General features: G+C 41.8%; 1 protein-coding gene across 2 annotated transcripts in view; it reads left to right on the forward strand.

Moving 5' to 3' along the window:
• Positions 1-18899, forward strand: part of SFMBT1 (Scm like with four mbt domains 1) — an 85421-nt gene extending 66522 nt beyond the window's left edge. For both annotated transcript variants that reach the window (XM_064518679.1, XM_064518678.1), the window contains 9 exons: positions 275-317; positions 1611-1675; positions 5360-5499; positions 8559-8668; positions 10310-10485; positions 11253-11431; positions 11621-11866; positions 12317-12445; positions 13345-18899. In XM_064518679.1, the coding sequence (XP_064374749.1) occupies positions 275-317; positions 1611-1675; positions 5360-5499; positions 8559-8668; positions 10310-10485; positions 11253-11431; positions 11621-11866; positions 12317-12445; positions 13345-13485 (1229 nt within the window). In that variant the 3' untranslated portion in view covers positions 13486-18899. The remainder of the gene's footprint in view (positions 1-274; positions 318-1610; positions 1676-5359; positions 5500-8558; positions 8669-10309; positions 10486-11252; positions 11432-11620; positions 11867-12316; positions 12446-13344) is intronic.
• The last annotated feature ends 1330 nt before the right edge of the window (positions 18900-20229 follow it).

The following is a 20229-nucleotide window of genomic DNA, read 5'->3' on the forward strand; positions in this document are numbered from 1 at the left end:
GAGATTTCACAGCAGGCTGGGGATAGGAATGCCTGTTTTAATTAATTTTTTAGTGAAAATTGTGTGCCAAATCCTTTGCATCACTTCCAATTATCTGGACCAGGTTGCTTCTAGTGTGCAGGTGGGTCAGCTCTCTAACAACTGCAGTGACTCTGCACATTTATTCTTTTTGGCATGTAACTTGGAGGAAATGTCTAGTAAGTATTTTCTAATGGAAATTTCATTTGCTTCTTCCTGTATTTAGTGATCTGTATTTTCTTCTCCTTCTTTTTAGTAAACAAGCAGAAAAAAATTGCAGTAGTTCAACCAGAGAAACAGTAAGTAACAAATCTTTTTTTCTAATTGGTCAATCATGCTCACTTAGCTTAGCTTCGTAGAAGTGTGATACTGCGGCTCGAGAGATTCCACAGTCCGTTTATCGCAATGCTTGTAGTTCCTGTCGGTGTGGAGAAACACCTCCTGCATTGCTGAAATAGGCTGTAGTAAGCGCGGAGTTTGGATTTTTAACAATGTTAATGGAACTCAAATGAATTATTAAATAGCTCAAGTCGTTGAGGATCTGAGACTGTAATTGTTCTTTCATTTTTAAAGGATTGCCTTATCTGTGCACATTGTAGTACACTTAAGAAAAAACTAGCCTAACCTTAAGTATGTGTTTATCAATATATGCTTGAGCCTTTTTTTAAAGGTGATTATTGTAATAGGGAAAATTGCTGGAATTTTTTGGGCTCCCTTTTGGTTATATTCCTTTTTTAAGTAATACAGGCTCTATAATGGAGACATGCTTAGAAATAGAGCTGCCCTAATGTGTGGCTGTGATTATTACACAGTTTGATCAGAAATTTCAGCTTTACTGTGAGTACTGTCATTCATTCAAGGTACATCTAGTTTCTCCTTCCAGATTTGTTTTAAAAAAAAACAGACTGGCCAAAAGGGAAAAAGAAGGAAAGAATAGTTCTAGTAGTATCTACAATTAATCTACAAACTTTGTATCACATGTGTAAGACTCCTTCATGTGAGCCTGCTCAAAAAATGCTCAGTAGATTGCCTAACAGTTGGTTTTATTGACTCTTATAGCATTATAAATACCAGATCTATCAGTAGTCCTGCCAATGTTTTCATTGCTCCTAAAATACTGAGCAGACTGTTCTTCCATGTTTTTGTAATTGGGGTTTTTATCAGAGTACGTGAGTCATTTTGGTTGTGTTTGTTTTTAAATCCGTGGTTTTTCAAAGTATGTAAGGTGAGACGGTTGTGTTGTCTTGTGCCGTGAAATGAAATTAAAGGAGACAGAAGATGTAAACTATTGTATTTAGCTTTGTGTGACTTCATTATCTGCATGCCAGCCCATACTTCAAGCAAGTAATGATTACTGCAAGCTGTGTCAGTACAGTAATTGTTTCCAAATCCAAAACGATAGCCTTTGCATGAAAAAAAGTCAGAGTAGAGTTGAAGAATATTACAAAACAGGGGCTGTGAAAAAAGCAGATCAATATGGCTGGACCTGGAGTTAAGAAAATTGTTGGGTTTAGTGACTGGGTTTTAGCAACTGCAGGGTGACTATCCTTAACCATCCTTCCCGTTTCCCAACCATCTCCTTTCCATTTCAGAATTTTGTCTTCAAGGACAGTTCATGATGGACTAAAGAACCAGGAGCTAAACTCTTCCGACTCAGGTATTGATCTGGGAGGGTGGGGGTAAGAAAATAAAATCCTCTAAATGCATGCCTCATCATTCAGCTGCTCAACAGTGGGTTCTCTTTTTTTTTTTTTTTTTTTTTTTTTTTTTTGTATTGGGAGAAGGGAAGGAAAAAGTCTGAAGATTTCCATCTGTGATGATTTGTCAGATGGCAGAAAACAATGAAATGAGCAACAGAATACAATTACTTTTGTGTGTCCAGCAATTGAAACATTACTCTGGAATTGAAGCATCAACTCTGGAAATTAGATTTTTATGCCAAACCTTATCCCCCTGACTAGCAGTGGATATGTGGAGCCAAATGTTTACTGTGACCTATGTAGGTGATCTTTATTGTCACCTGCTGTGTTTAATAATGTTGGGAGAAATACAATAGGCACGCTGCCCCTATAGTCTGAGCTGTTAGCTTTGAGAAGCAGGTTAGTCTGTTTTTTACGATAACTTTCTCATCATGATAAACACAGGCAATTCAAACAGTAAACTGCTTTGTGTGCCAGATGGCAAAATCTAATAATTTTTTAAACTGTTGCAAGAATGAATATGACAAATAAGTACATCTGCTGGTGAAACAGCCATGCAGATCTATTTGTTTGGCAACTAAATGCCTCTTCTGCTGTTTCTGTTCAGTGAAATGCACATCTGAGGCTGCACCAAATGTAAGCTGTATACAAATGATTAGTGCTTGCTTTGCATTTTAATTGGTTTTTAATAGAGTCATAATGTAAACATGACTTTGTTTATTTATCTGCCCATTATCAACTACTGAAATTTAGGTCTTTAAATGGTAGTGTTACTCAGTCAAAACTGCAACCCTGTTAGAGTAGAACAATTTTGTTTTTATCCATAAGTGTCTCACAATACATTTTTATATAGAACTTAAATTTTGAGCAGCATGGAATCATTTCATAGATTTAACGAACTTGATGTGAACTACAAAGGTCACTTCATCAGTTGCTGCATCTTTTGTTTGCTAGTGAGGGAAAAGAGCGTAAAAATGCAAATTGGTGTGATATTGCAGTTTAGGGTGAACAGTGGAGGATAACTCTGCCAGCTTCTGTGACAACAGACATTTGGGGGAGATGATACTACTTGACTGGAAATTTTGTATGGAATTAGTGTGTAGGAAGTGCCCCTGCTACCAAACGTTTGGGAGTGTTGTCGTCTTGCCTGTTCTCCATGCTATAATACCACAAAGCATCAGACTAGCCAGGGAAAAATCTTTCTTTCCTGATTAATGACCAGCTTTGTTTCTTACAGTTTCACTTTCCTTTGAACTCCACCATTCAGGTGATTATTTGTTAAAATCCCACTTTGCAGATGATGTGGATGCAACCTGTAGATTGAGGGGGGTTTTTTCTTTTGGTTGGAATGTAGTCCTATCCACAAATGGGAGCCACTTGCTAATGTAGGTTTGGAATATGCTTACCAATTTCACTTGTGCTGTATTTTAATCCAAGTTAACTGGCGTTGCCAAGCTATGAAACCTCTGAAAAAGTTTAAGATGGTGGCAACTGATGTATCTGGGTTTTTTTAGATAACTGATTTCTTCAACATCCTAATTCACTTCATTTTTTCCTATAATTTTTTCCTATAATTTTTTCCTCCTGAAAAAGACACAGGTTGAGGACTTCTAATGGCCAGGTTTGGAACTGAAGAATAACATAAATCATTGTTTTTCTCACCAGATAAATTGCACATTATTTCTTCAGAAAAGATTTTCAGTGAGACTCATGCTTCCCTGCTTTCCTAGCATGTAAGAAGATAACTCAGAAGCTTACAAAACTGTTGATTGGAAGGGACCCTGGCGATCATCTTGAGGCCCACTTCAAACAGAAGGCTGGACAAGTGTGTGGTCCTCTGCATTGTAGGCCTCTGAGTCCACCCACGTGGGTCTTGTGTTCGGAGTTGAGGGCTCCTGTAGCCTGGCTAGATTTAGGCTGCTTCTCTGTTCTTGCGTCAGTGATCCTTCTGTGTCAATTCAGTCAGTCTGTTTACCTATAAAATCTTTTTCTTCTGGGAAATCTAATTTAATCTGTCTAAAATTATCTTCTCAAAGAGAACAAAGAAATGTCCTACTGTATCATGACGCATCTGTCTGGTCCTGGACCCTGTCTCTGATAATGGCAAGAGGAGGAGCTATTTAGAGAGAGCACATAAAGCTGGATCACTTTTGTGGTCTATTCCCTTCATATTGCCCAGTTTTTCATAACCGTTTCCATAGGGGGATGTAGGAGGGTTGATGCTTGCTTAGTCCCTTTACTTTTAATTTAGGGACCTTATCTGTGAAACCCTCTTTGACCCTGCTGGTATGGTCTGTCTTCACAACTGTCTGTGGTAGCAAGTTCCAGAAATTCATTCTCTTCTATGTAAAGTAGTACTTAAATAAACAAATAAAATAAAGAACGAATAAAAAGAAATCCCAGCAGATTTAGTGGGTGCCCTCTAGTTCTGGTATTATGGGATGTGGCTGAGTATCTTATCTTTCATCTCTGTGAGTCTGCTAACTTTGAGCATGTCCTCTTTCACCCCTTTCTGTCCCAGAGAGAGTCGCAGCCTTTTCTGTCCGTGCTGGTACGTCAGCTGCCTCATCCCCTTGGCCAGGACGGCCTCTGAACAAGACCAGCCTCTCTGCATGACAAAGCAGCTTGCCTTTCCGTTTATACAAAAGAGTTAAATCAGCAAAAAGTCATGTTTGTATGTGCCTTTGTCTGTGTTAACCTCTCTGACATCATACAGGCCCAGATCATTTCCCTTTCAAAGTTGAAAGGTCTAGCTTGCTTCTGTCCTTCCTGAACAGCCCATAAAATCTCCATGGAGACGATTTGGATGCTCGGTTCCCAGTATTTTCTAGTTCCTAGGGGATCCCTCATGTTTGTTCTTTTTGATCTTCAGTATTGAAAAGAGCTGCCTTCTGAAACAGCTCACTCCTCAGCTTCCCTTTAAACCTGGCTGTTCTCCATGGCTTCGATCGCTGCTTTACAGTTTTACAGCTTTACAGCTTACTCTCGCACTCTTACTTGCTCAGACTCAAAAGTAAGTTCCACCTCCATCAGCCAGTTAAAACATGTGACTCGTTCATGAGCGATTCCCTGTTTTTTTCTCGCAGGTTTCTCATAGTACAGAATAGAAATGTTTTGAACAAAAGACCTGAAACAACAAACTGGCAGAGTCTCCGATCCAAGCATGCTCTCGTTCTTCTTGTGTACAAACAGCTGGTGTTCATCCTTACAGAAGTACCCAGTGGCATTGCTAGCCTTAGAGTTGATTTCTGAGTTGCTCAAAGGATTAGGGCATTAGAAATGACTGCAGGAGATCATCGGTCAGAGGGCAAATGTGAGGGGCAGCCAAAAGAGCATGTTGAGTTGCCAAGTCATGAGGGGAGGTTTGGTTTGTGGCTTTTGTCCTCACTTGGAGGATGCTGTCATTACAGTCACAGTGTGCAGGCATGCATGTGAAATATGAAGAGTATTTTTTTTGCAACATTGAATAACTGGCGGTGTCGTTGCAAATGTGACCGCTGAGCTCCCCAAATTCACATGATTTAAGTATTTTTTTTTCCCTCCTTTTTTGCAGCAGGCAAAATATTAAGCTTTGCAAGAAGTCCCTCTTTGCCATGGACATTGCACTGTGTGATTTAAATCTTCTCTTTCTCATTTCTCAGTGGTAATTAATGGAAAGTACTGCTGCCCAAAGATCTACTTTAACCACCGGTGCTTCTCAGGGCCGTACCTGAACAAGGGCAGGATTGCCGAGCTTCCCCAGTCTGTGGGACCTGGGAACTGCGTTCTGGTTCTGAAAGAGGTAAGGTTGTTTTACGTGGTGGATCTGCTCATAGCAGTGTGTGGTTAACTCCACCCATCTGTAATTAGATAGGCGGTCTAATTAATACATTTAAGGGATTCAGAAGCTGATGATGAACAAAGAATTCTGGTTTTGTTCAAAATGAAGTGCAGGTCATGCACTGTTTTATGAATGGCTGGAAACAGAGTAAAAGTCTCTGTTCTGTCAGTCGTAGTCAGCCTTCAACTGCTAAACTTTGTTTTAGGTTAAAATAGAGTAACTTATTATTACTACGACTGAAAGAGTTGATTTCTTTTTATAGCTGTAATATGGGCATCATTTTTAATAAACAGAGTGTAGTTTCAGATAATCCGCAAAACTTTCCTTTACAATTTGCTATGTTGTTGTTAGAACAGAGGAAATAGTTGGTCTTAGGAGAAATGGAAAACTACTTTAAGAGGGAAATTAATTAAAAGAACACTATATGTTTTACGGCAAGTATAAATTGGATGTGATTTGCAAAGATCAGACAAAATCATGGTGTTGTTTTCTAATATAACTGGGGGAGGAAAAGAGGGGAGAAGTGGCCATTTTTTAATGCTAAACTGTCTCTTCTCCTGAAAGTGTTTTATAGCAAATCTACAAATACTTTTATGCAACAGTTATTTTTCTGAAATCTCCAAAAAGGTTGTGGTGCAGTTGTTATCTGAGCTGAGAAGCTGAATGTTTCCCAAGGCGTAACTATACACGCACACTTGAGCTGTCATGAAATGGTTGCTTTAAATGCTGGAACTGGCTCAACCTTTCTGCAATTTTTACCTTCCCTACCATGTATCATAACAACTGGAAAAGAATTCCAGTAGTTCTTACTGCAGAGACAGAAGGACTTTCTGGCAGGCATACTGTAGAACAAGAGTCTAGCTCTAACAGCTGTCTTTAAGCTGAATATTTAAAAAGCTCCATTTTTGCATACAGAAAACCAGCTTGCTTTCTCTCTTCTTACCCCCACTCTCCCTCCAAAGCAAAAGGAACAAAAGTCAAAAAACTAAACAAAGGAAAACAAACCCTTAGTCATCCCTTAGTCGTGTGATGAGCATCCACTGTTTCGGCATTAGTGGGGGTGCATGTTCATTTTTTGTCTTGTGTGTAGAGGTTTGCATGTGTCATACCAGCACACACACAGTTGTACATTTGGGTAAGATCAGTTCCTTCATTTTGATCTTCAAATATTTGACTTAAAAATCAAAGTCTGTATTTCAACATGCCCATAATGTTGCTTAAATCATTTATCTACGCTGTGTCTTACAAACATGTGCTTGATCCATCAGCGCTTGGAGGTGGCGGGATGCAATTGCGAATTTTTAAGCAGACCTGTACCGTCTGCTTGGCTTATTAAGTTCAAGCTCAAACCTAGTCAATTAGATGGTGGGCGGGGGCAGTCCAGGCCTCTGGAAAATACTATATTGCATCCTCAAGTTGGAGGGGAAATCTGCCTTTAAGATGTATCCCTTATTTGAACAAATCTGCTACTGTGCCTTGCTCAATGCAGAGAATATGTTGCTGTTAAATGACTTAACTGGAATTTCAGATAGGTGAATTAATACCAGCTTGCAGCTATATGGGATAAAGATTGTATACTTTGAGACTGATGGCATTAGGGCATGAAAGATGGCGTATCGGAATATGGAATACGGAAGAGTTATTTACTGTCTTCGGAAGTGTATGGCACTAGTGGCTGCTAAGATAAAATCCTGGTTTCATGAAACAGTGGTTTGATCTGCCGTGGTGAATCTGTATTCTGAGAGGAAGCTGCAGCTAATATAACCAAGCCTAAGGACCTTTATGACAACTTAAATGTCACTTGTTACTTTTCAAGCAACAGTTTTTGCAGTCCTTGACAAGGGGAAAAAATAGGTTCTGTAGCAAGCAGCGTCTTCAGGCCTTAAGTCCTCCTTGGGAGTGGGTCTTCCTGTTTGGTCTCATGGCATGTTCTTTTGCAAATGCTGAATATCCTTTCCCACGTAGGATGCTACGCGCTGTTGATATGATCGTTCCGTCATAGGGCAAGAACTGAGTGAATGCCACAGCGTTCCCCCCCCACCCTCCTGCAAATTTCAGTGCTCTGATGTAAGCTTGATTTGAGATTTGCAGCACTCCAAAAGAGCAAGTGTGAAATTCTGTGGCAGCTTCATTTAATCTTCAAGAAGGCTTTCCTTCTTCACCAGCTGAAGCATAAAGCGTGCCCAAATCCTGTTGATGTACGGATTCTGAGTATTGCTGAAAGTTCAATCCCATGAGCTTAGTTGTATTCATTTCAGTAATGCCTATAATCACATGTACAAATCCTAGAGCGAGTTTAATGCTTGCGTTATATTTAATACTCTTCAGCAGAGTTGTAGAGCTGTGGACTGCTGCATTAGTAGGACTGAAGCTGTGGGTCTGGCATGTTGAGGTTGTGCACAAATTGGGAATGATTTGGGATAAGCTTATATTAAAAATAAAAAATATATTTTGAATTAAAATTTTGTCCTATCCCCCACTAAATTCACAACTTTGAGTTATTTTACTTTAACAGAAGATTTCTGATTTTGTTATATTATAGGCCTTACCATGCTTCATGAAAGTAAAGCAGAGGAGAGCTTAAGGTTGTGGAGTATGGTTTTTGTAGCAAGTAGCGGGTTTATAGAGAGCAAAATCCTGCAGCAGTTGTTTGCATGTTAAACAGTCTCTAAGATAATAACTCGGATTTACCCAAGGTTATGCAAGTTCTGCAGTATCCTGCCCAGCAGTTTAATTTAGTGACATGTAATCCAAGGGCAAAGACGAGGAATTGCTGGGTATGCTCATGTCTCTGCAGTCAAATTCTGAAGGTTTGGCAAGGCCCTACGTGTTGTCTGTTCTCACTTTTCATTTTGGCAGTACTGGGCAGTAGCTGTAATCCTGCTATGAATGAGTGCTTTGATGCTGGCTATTTCAGATGAATAGAAGTAATTTCCTATTCCACTCTAGCACTTTAAAAAGATTTATTGTGCAAATAACCTAAACACATTTTCTCTTCTTCCCCTCTCCCGCTCCCTTAGGTTCTCACTCTGTTGATCAATGCAGCTTACAAACCCAGCCGTGTCCTTCGAGAGCTTCAGCTGGATGAAGAGGCTGCATGGCATGGGCATGGAGAGACCCTAAAAGCCAAGTAAATTCTTGTCCTGTTCCTCATTCAGTTGATTCCAATAGTAATGTTGTCTGCAGTCTGTGCTTTAATTTTTTACGTTTCAGATAGGGCAAAAAAATGCTTACAGCATATTAAGACGCTGCCAGACTAAACTTCCAAATCTTTATGAAGTCCTTTATGAACATCTGGTGAAATACAACTGATTTTAATACTCCTTAATGTGTCAGATGTGCTCTGATACTGATATTGGTGAAATATGAATGGCGTGGTACTACTATAACAGCATGTCCACCGGCAGACCAGCAGATGAGGCTTAAGAAACTTCAGTTGAAGATGACTGTCAGTATTTTAAAGCAGAAGCATATACTGCTTAGGAAGCTTCTCAGACTTCCATGGCATTTCCATGCAAATTTTACAGCGGAAGAAAATTCCTCTGAAATTAAGTTGCAGCAAGGCTCTGAGATAACGTGGCATGAAAGCCTCTTTCTGCAGCAGTCTAAAGTGCTCCCTGTTTTTTCTACTGAACCTTTTGAGTAGGAGCTTCTTTGCAAGACCATTGGCTTTCCGTGGCTAGGAAAAAATGGTGATTTTATTTGCCAAGATTTGATAAATCCAGATGTTCCTATATAGAGTAGTGTGTTTGCTTACTAGAAATTAATTTTTTTTCCCAGTGTGCTGTAGCACAGACTTTACTGTGTTGTCTTGAGCAAGCCAGTAATTCTTTTGTTGGATCAGCTTCATGTGCAAAATGACACCTTTCCATACATCGAAGCATTAACCTGTATTTGGATTTGGATAATGGGAAGGTCATAAGAAAATTTAATGTAAATAAAAAATATAGCTGAAGAATAGGGCAAAAAAATCTTTCGATTGGTTTTACTGAAATTGCTGTGTACGTTCTTCTAGCACAGTAGTGAGATCAGAGCTCCTTGGACAATGAGAATAGAGCTGGTTTGGTTTGTTTTTTCAGTGTGTTAGCTGGAAATTTTCAGGCCTGAGGCATCCTTAATAGATACCAGCACATGCCAGTAGCTGTGCTGGGAGAACAAAGAGCAGAAATGATGCATGACTCAAGCAGCTATTTCACAGTGCAGCTCTGTCAGTGTCATTGCAAGGCTGACGGACAAAAAGAAAATGCCATTTCTTTAAAGTCAAACAAGAACCGTATGTGGAGTCATGGCAAGTGACTGTCCTGACAAGTAGTTCAGCAGTTAGATGAAAGCTGATGGGGAACGTGACCGTCGCTCATTTGTTTGCTATGGTACGTGCGTAGCGAGCACGTAGCGTGTGCTCACTAGAGGCCGTCTGCTTGTTACCTTTTATTAGCTGCTGTTTGGCCTCTGGTGTGGACTGGTGGCCTTGGTCTTAGGTTTTAGGGAGCAGCTCTCCATGTGACAAGTAGACACATCTGCAGTCCCATAAGGACTGATACTGCCAGCGTCTCTTTGGTGCTGGCTTTTTCCTTTGCTTTAGAATCTGTTATGAGATTTTTAAGGGAGGAAGACTACCCGTTTCCTGGAATTGTCAGTCTGTAGACTTCCTCACCGCTCAAGTTTTCCCTAAGTTTATCCTTAAAGTAATATTCTTACACAGTTTTCAGTGAAGTACTTTTATCCTGGTATTTGGGGGGTTGCTGGATTATGACTACATTTTCAACGTTAGGTACAAAGGGAAGAGTTACCGTGCAACTGTGGAAGTCGTGAGGACAGCAGACCGGGTGGCAGACTTCTGCAGAAAGACATGCATCAAACTGGAATGTTGTCCAAACCTCTTTGGTCCTCACATGGTGCTAGATAAGTGCTCAGAGAACTGCTCAGTCCTAACAAAGACTAAATACAGTGAGTAGACAGCTGATCTTGAATTGAGATGGGGCTTGGGAGTATTTTGGTTTGGATCTGTTTTGGCTTTGGCTCCGGAAGGAATCCAAAGTGCATTTCAAATTACATTGCTCTGCTTACACGAGGAGCAGCTGAAGTGCCACTGTCATGGGACTACAGAATATCAATGTACCTATATGTACAGGTGAAACATTAAATTTTCTTTTAAATGGTAGAACAATTAAATAACTTGTAGTCATATGCTTAAAGCTTTTTCTCCGTAATACAACTTCTGGGACAAGGACTGAATCTAATGTCATTTAAGTAGCATTGTAGTTGCTTTTACCTTTCTGTTATGGAATGAAATAGAGTATCTTGGGGGGGGTTGTTTTGTTTTTTTGCATCTAACGTGAACCCTTTGACATTGTGCAAGGAAACTCTGCATTGAGGCCATGTTAAAAAATTGCAGAACATCATGAAAGACAATGTCAAGTTGAGCCAAGTCTGTAGCTGATGATTTTGACATAAAACCTTAGAATTTGGGGCTTCTCAGAGATAAAGGAAATAAATTCCCCTTCATAGGGCAGATAAAATTTAACAGCATATCTTCTTCCTTAATCCAAATGGAAGAAGATAAGGTAGACATGCTCATTTTGAAGTTTTTCAGAGCTGGGTTTTCTGATGGGAAGTGTCCCACTACTGATTTTCCAGTCTCGATCACTTACAAACATAAAAAGCGACGTTGAAGGTGTGTTTCACTATGATGCTCCTTCCTTGTGTCCTGGTAGCACACTATTATGGAAAGCGGAAAAACAAGCGGATAGGCAGGCCGCCGGGTGGCCACAGTAACCTGGAAGTAGCCATGAAGAAGCCAAATAAAAGACGGAAGAGGCGAAAACACTTTTTTGTTCATAAGAAAAAACGTTCTTCTACTTCAGTGGATAACACTCCAGCTGGATCTCCCCAGGTATGAGCCTGTCAGCAACTTTGACAGATACAGTGTGTGATCTTGGACCAGCTTAAATTAAAACCATGTATTTAGTTCCTTAAAACCAAGTTACAGCTGACTAATGGGAGGTGATTGTAGTTTGTGTCCTAAACTTCCCATTTTTTGATTTTGTTTGTTCTTTTTTTCCTTTTTTCCCTACCGCTTTAGGGCAGTGGGGGAGAAGAGGAGGATGACCAGGATGAGGTAGATGAGGAATCTCTGACTGAGGATAGTACCTCAGAGCAGCAGGACGAATTGCTTGAGGAGTCAGAAGTGTCAGAGAAGAAATCGGTGTCGTCCTCTCCTACGCAGAGCGAACTGTCTCATTCTCTGGCTCAGGACCGAGACAAGCGGAAGAGGAAGCTCAGGACCTTTTCCTTTTCTGATGATGAAAATAAACCTCCTTCGCCAAAGGTAATTCCAAAGATAAATTTGTGCCCAGGCTTGCTCTGTACTGGGCAAACACAAATAATGTGAGAGTATTAGCCATCATACATGTGTTTTCATAACATACTCCATTATCCCATAAAGTGTGTTGTGAAGACGTTACTGAATAATTAAAAATCATGATACAGTCAAATTAGAGGACTGTAATAAGCACTCCTCTTGTTTCGACTGTACTGTAGTGCAGACCAAATCCTAGTTTTAGATCCGTGTTTATGGGCCATAATGAGGTAGCCTCCATGCCCAGCACAGTGCTGTGTTGCATATCTGTGCCAGTCAAGAAATCTTTATAATTTTGAGCTCTCATTAGAGCTTTATTTGGCAGCTGAGTGTTTTAAGTGTGGGGGCGCAGAGGGCAGCATTGGGCCAGTGCAGATGTCACATTTTGGGATTTTTTTTCGTGGTGGGTGACTTTTCTAGGAAATAAAGATTGAAGTTGCTGAAAAGCTGCAGCTGGACAGTAACCCTCTGGAATGGAGCGTGTCTGATGTTGTACGATTCCTCAAATCTACTGACTGTGCCCCATTGGCAAGAATTTTCCTCGATCAGGTATGATTATGCATCTGTTAAGTTGTTCGGTCTGTTACTTTGCTTCCTATCCTCTGTTGAGTGAATCACAAATGAAGCTAGTTTTAATTATATAATAGGGTTTTGAGAAAACAAACACGTGCACAACCTTCTGCAGTTTGGGAGAAGAGGGGTAAGGGAATAGCCAGAATTTTTCAGGTTTCTTAGAATTCACTGGAGGAGGTTTTGGTCTGTGGGATATCAGAATCCCAAGACTGGGTAGGAAATGCCCACAACTAAGCACCACGGAGGCAGCAGCTTGTTTTCTGGGAGGAGATACAGTTTTGCCACTTGTACTGACGTCTCAAAATGATAAACATTTTCTATTCTGCAGGCTAATTGCAGCTATCACCTGGGGTAGTGCAGCTGCACAAGTGAACAATTTTGTGTTCAAGAAAGTATGACAAATAGCATGCAAACATGAGTAGATTTTAATATTGTACTTGCATCTTGGTTAAAATTTGCCATAAAAAACGTTGCCTAAGAAGACTGTGTTACTTAAGATGGTGATGAACATGGTTTGTGATAGCTGTTACAGAAGATGTGATTTGCCTTATAGAACTTTTGTTTCTATAGAATGATGCAGAGGTTATGTAGGATGACTTTCGGCCTAAAACTTCCTTGGTTTCTATTGTTAGGTTGATTAAAAATAGCGTCTCATGAGGCACTGTCTGTTAGTCAGTGAAGTCAAGCTGAAATTTTAAGTAGGGAGATAATATGCTCATGAGAAGGAGAAATTTTTAAGCTACCTGGAATAGCATGAAAGAAACAGCTAAGTCCCAGATGGTCATGAATCTGAAATAACAGCAAGTCAAACTGAAGGCACAGGGGAAATAAAGATGCAAGTCACTATACCTGTTGATGTTTTTGTCTTCTGACAGGAAATTGATGGCCAGGCACTGCTGCTGCTCACTTTGCCCACTGTTCAGGAGTGTATGGACTTGAAACTTGGGCCAGCTATCAAACTTTGCCATCATATTGAGAGGGTCAAACTTGCCTTTTATCAGCAGTTTGCTAACTGAGGAGCAACCAAGTTGAAGTGGACCTTTGAAGCACAACTACAGCAACATGCTCCTTTCTCTCTGGCAGGGAAAGTCAAATGAAGCTAAACTGAGGCTCTGGCAGCCTACGAGCATCTGTCAAGCTCAGTTTTTCACTTTAAGGAAAGGAAGACAACATCTGGAGCAAAATGCCAATACAAACACGGGGGCTACTCTGCCAGCTGCCAGCTTGGGAACACGATAGTCTCTTGCTCTATGGTTCCCTTTTTTTAAATGTATTTTTTAATGATTACAGAAAAGTCTCCTCTGGTGGGAAGTGACATTTCAGTAGTTCTGTTGGCACAGAACTCTAAAAGGAGCAACGGATCCCGTTTACGTTAGCATGCAGGCTGCCAGAAACAACCTTTCTCTGTTCCCCCTGATTCACAGAATCCCCTTGCCCTCCCTGTGGATGAACACGGCACTGGCTTTGCAATGTGCTCCTTGCACATTCGTGTGTTAACGTTGGGGGTTTTTAATGAATTTGTTCATTGTTAGGACAACAATGTGGCCACAGGGTTCTGAATGTACAGTATAGCAAGAGTGTGGTTTCTTTTACTTTTTTTTATTATTATTATTATTTTTACTACCTCTGTAGCCTGAACAGTAAAAGCGATGATCTAGAAAGGGAGGGAACTGCTTCTTCTGGACAAATCATAGGTAGCTGCACAGCAGTCTCTCTTCTAGAGGTACGTCAAAAGTACAAACCAGTATCGGCCTGCAGAGCTGCCGTTCCAAAGCTTTAGCTGAAACCTGTGTCAACTTAACTTGGATGCTACCTTGTTCTCATATGTCAGAAAATTTAATTATTTTGCACTTCTCTTACAGATGGGCTGTAGGAAAAAAGGAAGGAAAGAGAAAGTGCCTCTGCATTTTTTCTATATTCTGGTTGTCAGATAAAATTTCTCTACTTTTTTTCTTATAAATTGTGTGAAGTTATTTCCTTTTCCTCTTACCAGTTAACTGGGCTGTGTACGCAGAGCCTGTCAGCAGCTCTTTGCTTTGCTACCTGATCACCTGTTTGGAGTATACACTAAGAAAACTGCGATCGATAGAGGACTGCTCTACCAGTGTTTTCATGCTGGAAACTATATTATGAGCATGACTTTTTTTAACCATTTAGTGCTGCTCAGGACCAGACTGAAAAAGGGGATTTTTTTTGTTTGCTTTTGTGTGCCTTTTCTGGGGGAGCGAGAAGGGAAGGGAAAGGAGCAGAGGGACATGTAGTTCCATCAGTAGACATGCGGTGGTGATGAGTTGCTAATTTTAATTTTCCAGGGTATTAGAACCCAGTCAGCCACTAGCTTTGGGCCTATGCTTTACACCCCTTTAAGTAACAGGGCATACCTGCCTTCCGTTAAGATTGTGGGAAACTTGCATCAAGCTTGAGATCTGCTTCAAATAAGCATTAGGTTTCCTATGCCTTGCATTCATCTCCTCTGCTTATTTTCGCAAGCGTTTGGAGAGCATGGGCGGGAGCTGTATGTGTGCAGCCAGGAAGTGTGCGCCCCGTGTCCTTCCTCCTACTCAGATGCGTTTCTGCAGAAAGCCCCCGGCATACAAAGCCATGTGAGCTAGAAAGGTGCTCGCTGTAGGAATTTCTTTAGGAAAGACTGTTTTTTTTGACGAGCAGTGGTTAGTCTGGTCACATGGATTGATTCAAGCTCCTCTTCGGCCTAAGACAATTGGTTATTTTGGTGCCGTGATCTGTAGGATTCAGCAGGGAGGTACTCCGAAAGCGAAGACCTGCGTTTGCGCAGTCTAGGCATTGAAGGGAGCTCCCACCAGTGAAACTGTTTACAGTGAGCAAAGCCGGTTTTGACTTCCTTATGCTGAAAGCCCCTTGGAATAACTGCCTGGTCAAGGCAGGAGTGCTGAAATACAAAGATTTGTTTTCCCATTCCAGAATGAAAAGGTAAATACCAGACAAACCGCTCACTAGCTCAATATTCTTGGATGAGGGAGGGGAAAGGAGTGCGCGACTAGACCGATGAGTAGGAAAGCATACTAATTTGAAGTCAAAGTGCCCCTTCTTCCCCTCTAGCCACCCCTACTCCAGATAGGTACCCAGTAAATGGATAGTTTGGCTATTTATGTTGTCCTTAGGTCGTCCTCTTGTACTCCATTCTCCTAATGGCAACTGAGTGACAAGCCATTAGGCCTGAAAAAAACGTTTGAAGGAAACATTGTTGCTTTGCTGTCAGCCTTTTGTCTTGAGAAATTTGACCGCGAGAACTTAAGAGCTGGAAGAGGATGCTTTCGGATCACATTCGTCATTCTTCAAGGTTTTCCACGATTCTCTTGCGTTGTAAAAGAAGCCGACTCCCAGCGGTGAACTGACCTGCGTAGCCCAGAGACGTTGTTTCCACCTTTCCCCATGGACAAATAGAGATCTTCAAAATAGGCGTCGGGAGAGAACAGAGCTTGAAGGGTGATTTAGTGAACGTGTTAAGATGGCGCCTAGAGTTTTAAAAATAAATGCCATACTCCTTGTAAATGAAGCAGTCAGCAGTTTCAGAGGTTCGTTGGGGTACCTCCGGGTCACCTTTGGCATGTGTTATAGGCTGGCTTTTTCTGCCTTGTTTTGGGAGGCACTGACAGTCTGGTCCCAATGGGATCTATTTTAGTTGAGATTTTCAAAAGGGATGTTTTCATTATTTGTGAAATGTTTTTATGCTGCACATTGATACTGTATACTCTGTTTCTTTGAAAAAAAATGCACTCTGTTTTATTGCTGGATTTAAAAGGGATAATTGAGGCTTTATCTTGACGGACGGTGTTTCTACTTGATTCTGTTTCAAGTTCCTCTTTCTGTGTGTGGCAGATGACACAACTGGGCTTATATCTGTTCGTCTTGTACTAACATGACTTGAAATGGGCTCATGTGCTGCTTTTGTTGCTCTGTTTCTTCAGAACTGAACTTTGGGTAGCTTGATGGCTGAAACTTGGCTTTAGATGGTAACTGTGTTTCACCAGCAAGAGCTGCTGTGACTTCAGTGTTTAAATTGGGCTTCAGGAGTTGGTGCTGTCCTCTACCATAGCCACCCACCGGAGGACTGAAGAAAGCTGGAGTCCGGGAGGAAGGCAGTGGCGTCTTCCACATGTCTTCAGTATCAGAAAAAGAGCTCTTCAGTGGGCCTCGTGTACTATTTATACGGAGGGTAGAAGGAAATACTCCTTGGCTGACCTGTTGAGGATTTATGTTCTTGCTCATCTTATTTTTATATGCATTGTACAGTCTCGGTTTTGCACATCATAGCTTTAGAAACCTGGTGGTGCCTTCCACGTGGCACTCACGCTGTGCTAAGCTTAGCCTTGTTGGGCAGGAAAATTTTGTTGCCGAGTTACTATCGTGCTCTCTGCACCAACACAAGGAGTCCATAACAGCAATATCTGACCTCCAAAAATGAGAGGCAAGGTTAATGTGCTTGAGTTATCCCCTAATGCATAAGCAGCTTGCAGTCTATTCTAAACTGAGAGGTAAAGAAGAGGAGAGGTACACTGCTGATCTTGGTGAATGAGGACTAGTTTTTTCTAGTGGTAAAATTTCTGAAAACTGCTCTTTGAGGAACAAAATGAAAGGGAAATTCATTTATTGGGTTTTGTGGAACAGCAGTGGCGTTTGCAGTCCCTCCTGGGACTGATGGAAGCAGTATGTACAGAGAGTTTGGGGTGGCTGTTAAAATTTCTCTTCTCACAACTTTCAGCAGTATTTTGCTGTTGCTTTGCATTTTGCTAAAGTTTAAGCTTTATTACTGATGTTTTAAAGGAGGGAGTAGTTAGCTGCTAGGTCCACGAAGTGTAAATGTATTTACAGTTGCTTGGACTGAGCACTCTGTTCTTCTGAGTAAAGTACAAAGATTTGGTACATTATTAGCAAAAGGCAAAGCGGCTCATGAGATTTTTGAATGTAATGGATGTAAAGGCTTCAGAACTGCCAAGGTCAAATTGAGACGGGATACCTTTGGACCTTGAACTACTTATTTTGCTGTGGACAATGCAAGCAGATCTCTAAGGGAGAAGTTACTAGATGAGGTAGCCTTACCAGAAAGCCAGGAATACGGTGCTCCTGTACGGAGCGGCGACTCCTCAGCCAGGCCTACCACCTAGCGGCAGACTGGCTGCTGCCTGCTGTGAGCTCGCACTACCTAAGGGTAGCTAAGCACAAAGGCCTAAGATCTTTCAGGAGACGTCAAATGTTGTCCAAAGGCTCCGTTTGAAAGGGATCGTGTGCTGAACCGACACTTCAGAGGGCTGCCCGGCTTCCCCCGTTCATGCGTGCAGCCTTGTTTTCAAAGGCAGCCTGGTGGGTGGAGGGTTAGAATGGGACTGGGGTGTGCCAGATGCAACAAGCCTCTTCACTGCAATGTGTTTTTCTAAAAAGTAAGAAATAAAAAAAATTTGTGTATGAAACCTAACCAGCAAAAACAAGTAAAGGTTACTGAGACTTTCTCTCCATGGTCCTATCTAGCTTCTTTTATGTTGCATCTCTTGTCCTGAAGTGCATCACACAGTAGAGATGGACTTTTTGGTTGGAAACAAAGTTATTCTGTTAGTTGTGAAGCCAGCAGTGGTTTGCTCAGCTCTAAGCCATGGAATCTAGCAGGTCTTGCTCTGACCAGCAAGCAAATTCGGAGGCAGCAGCTCCAACTGCCTTGGCACAGACATGGGCCCGGAGCCCGTGGAAGCTCCCAGCGTTGCACACTTCAAGGTAAACAGACCTTCTGCTTGAGTGGTGGGGCAAATTGCTCAAGCTGCAGGAATGAATAATGATTTCCAGGAGAAAATGAATTCTTGCCTATTCTGAAAGTTGTTGAGCACCAGTTTCTGAGAAACCTCATAAAAAAAAAAAAAGATACCCCCCCGAGATGTCATGTTCCTCCTCTCCTCTTTCATTTTGTTTCTGTTTAAAATAAATTTGTTTAAAAAAAAAAAAAAAACTATGTAGACAATCAGAGGTCTTCTAGGAGACTCTATCCTGAAGGGTACCAGCTCTCTGTGCATGGGCCTCTTTCTTGTACTAACTCATTGGAACTGATGCACTTTTCCTGTATTTCGCCTTTTTTAATTAGCTGCTTGTTCTTAAACAAAGATTTTAATGCATATTGTGTTGTGTCCCTTCTGCTTGTTGTTTTATTTTTCTTTCTTTAACTTTTAAATATATATATATGCAGTGAGACTGAAGTACTAAATGGAAGAGAAACATGCACAAGAAAATATGCCTATTAAGTCCCACCGTTGTTTGAGAAGGTGTAACAATTTAATCAGAGGATTTTTAAAAAGATATTTTGGATGGATATTTTGCCTGTTTTGTCTGTAAATAGTGTATATAAGTTTGTGGTATATGACAGTTTTAAGTGGTTGTAAGAAAATTAAAAAAGATCCTTAAACTGTTACTGGTGGGTTTTGTGTTAATAACTAAGTAGTGCTGCTTAGCAGTGAGCAGTCTCCTCTTTTGCAAAAGCGGGGGAAAACTGTGTAGCATGTTCCAGTACCTGCATGAAACACAAATGCAGGCTGCTGTATGAATATGGCTTGCCCAGGGATCCTGTTAAGGGCTTGGGCTGGGTCGTGTATTCTCCCCTCAAACGCAGGAGCCCCATTTATCTAAGCCGCCTTCTGAGGCCACAGAGACTTCATGTTTCACAGAAGGATAAAGCTAATGTATGTAGCAAGTGGCAGCTTTTGCAGGAGCTGAGAAGAGAAGCTACGAGTTGGAGTGATTTCCTTGACTTGGAACATAAGGAGCCGCTCGATACCGTCAGAACCAGCCTTGCATGTGCTGCTGCTGCTTCTGCACGGTTTCGTAAAGGTTCGCACCAGCTCGTCAGGTCAATATTGAAAAGGAAAGTTGGCTCTGAACAGCACAACGCTCCATGGGACCGCTCAGAAACGGCTCAGCCTCGAAAAGCGCTCATGTCCTTACCTGCGGTTCGGACGCTGTGCTCGGGTGTTGCTTGTCGCTTGCTTCTTGGCTACGCTGCAGTTAGCCTGAACTGAGTTTATATTGCGTGCGGAGAGTGCACAGACATGGGATGAAACAATTTACTTCATGCTGTCTTTAAACATCTATGAATACATAGGATTTAAGACGCGTCTTCCTTTACTTGCCTTGGTTATCATCTTGTCCAGCCGCAGGTTCCAGAGGGGCTCCCAGGAGCCACCATGTGCTGAAAGCCTTGAGGACGCGCGTGGGAGCGGTTCCCTTGCGGGGCGTGCAGTCCGTGTGCACGGGGAGAGGCCGCCGAGCAGCCCGCCTGCCTCCTTCCCTTCTTCCGCGTCGGTGCGTTTGCCTTCCTGCGCTCCCTCTCCTGCTGCGGCTCAAGCCACAGGCGCGGGCGCTTGGTGTGCGGAGGCCGGGGACAGCGCAGCTTGTCCCTTCACTCCTGAAGCTGGAGAAGAGCATTTTCTTTCCTAGCTGCACGTTCCGGGTGTTTATGGCACAGCCTGAATATTGCAGAAATCACTGCTGTGCGCCAGCGTTTGGCGTAGGTGGCTCTCCAGGACGGATGGCAATAATGCCGTGATTTGAACAACTACCGCTTTGTGGGCCGTGCTCAGCTTTCCGAAGGACGAACACTTCGTGCTTTCTGAGCGGTGCTGCTCAGGGAATTCACACTGAGCTGTTACTTGCGAAACAGCGTAACGAAAAAATCACACTGCAACAACCCAGGCTGATCCCACGCTAAAAATAAGAACCGAGACTTGCAAGCCCTTCTGCAGTGC

The sequence above is a fragment of the Dromaius novaehollandiae genome, chromosome 12 (genome assembly GCF_036370855.1).
Source record: "Dromaius novaehollandiae isolate bDroNov1 chromosome 12, bDroNov1.hap1, whole genome shotgun sequence".
In the NCBI taxonomy this organism is placed as follows: domain Eukaryota; kingdom Metazoa; phylum Chordata; class Aves; order Casuariiformes; family Dromaiidae; genus Dromaius; species Dromaius novaehollandiae.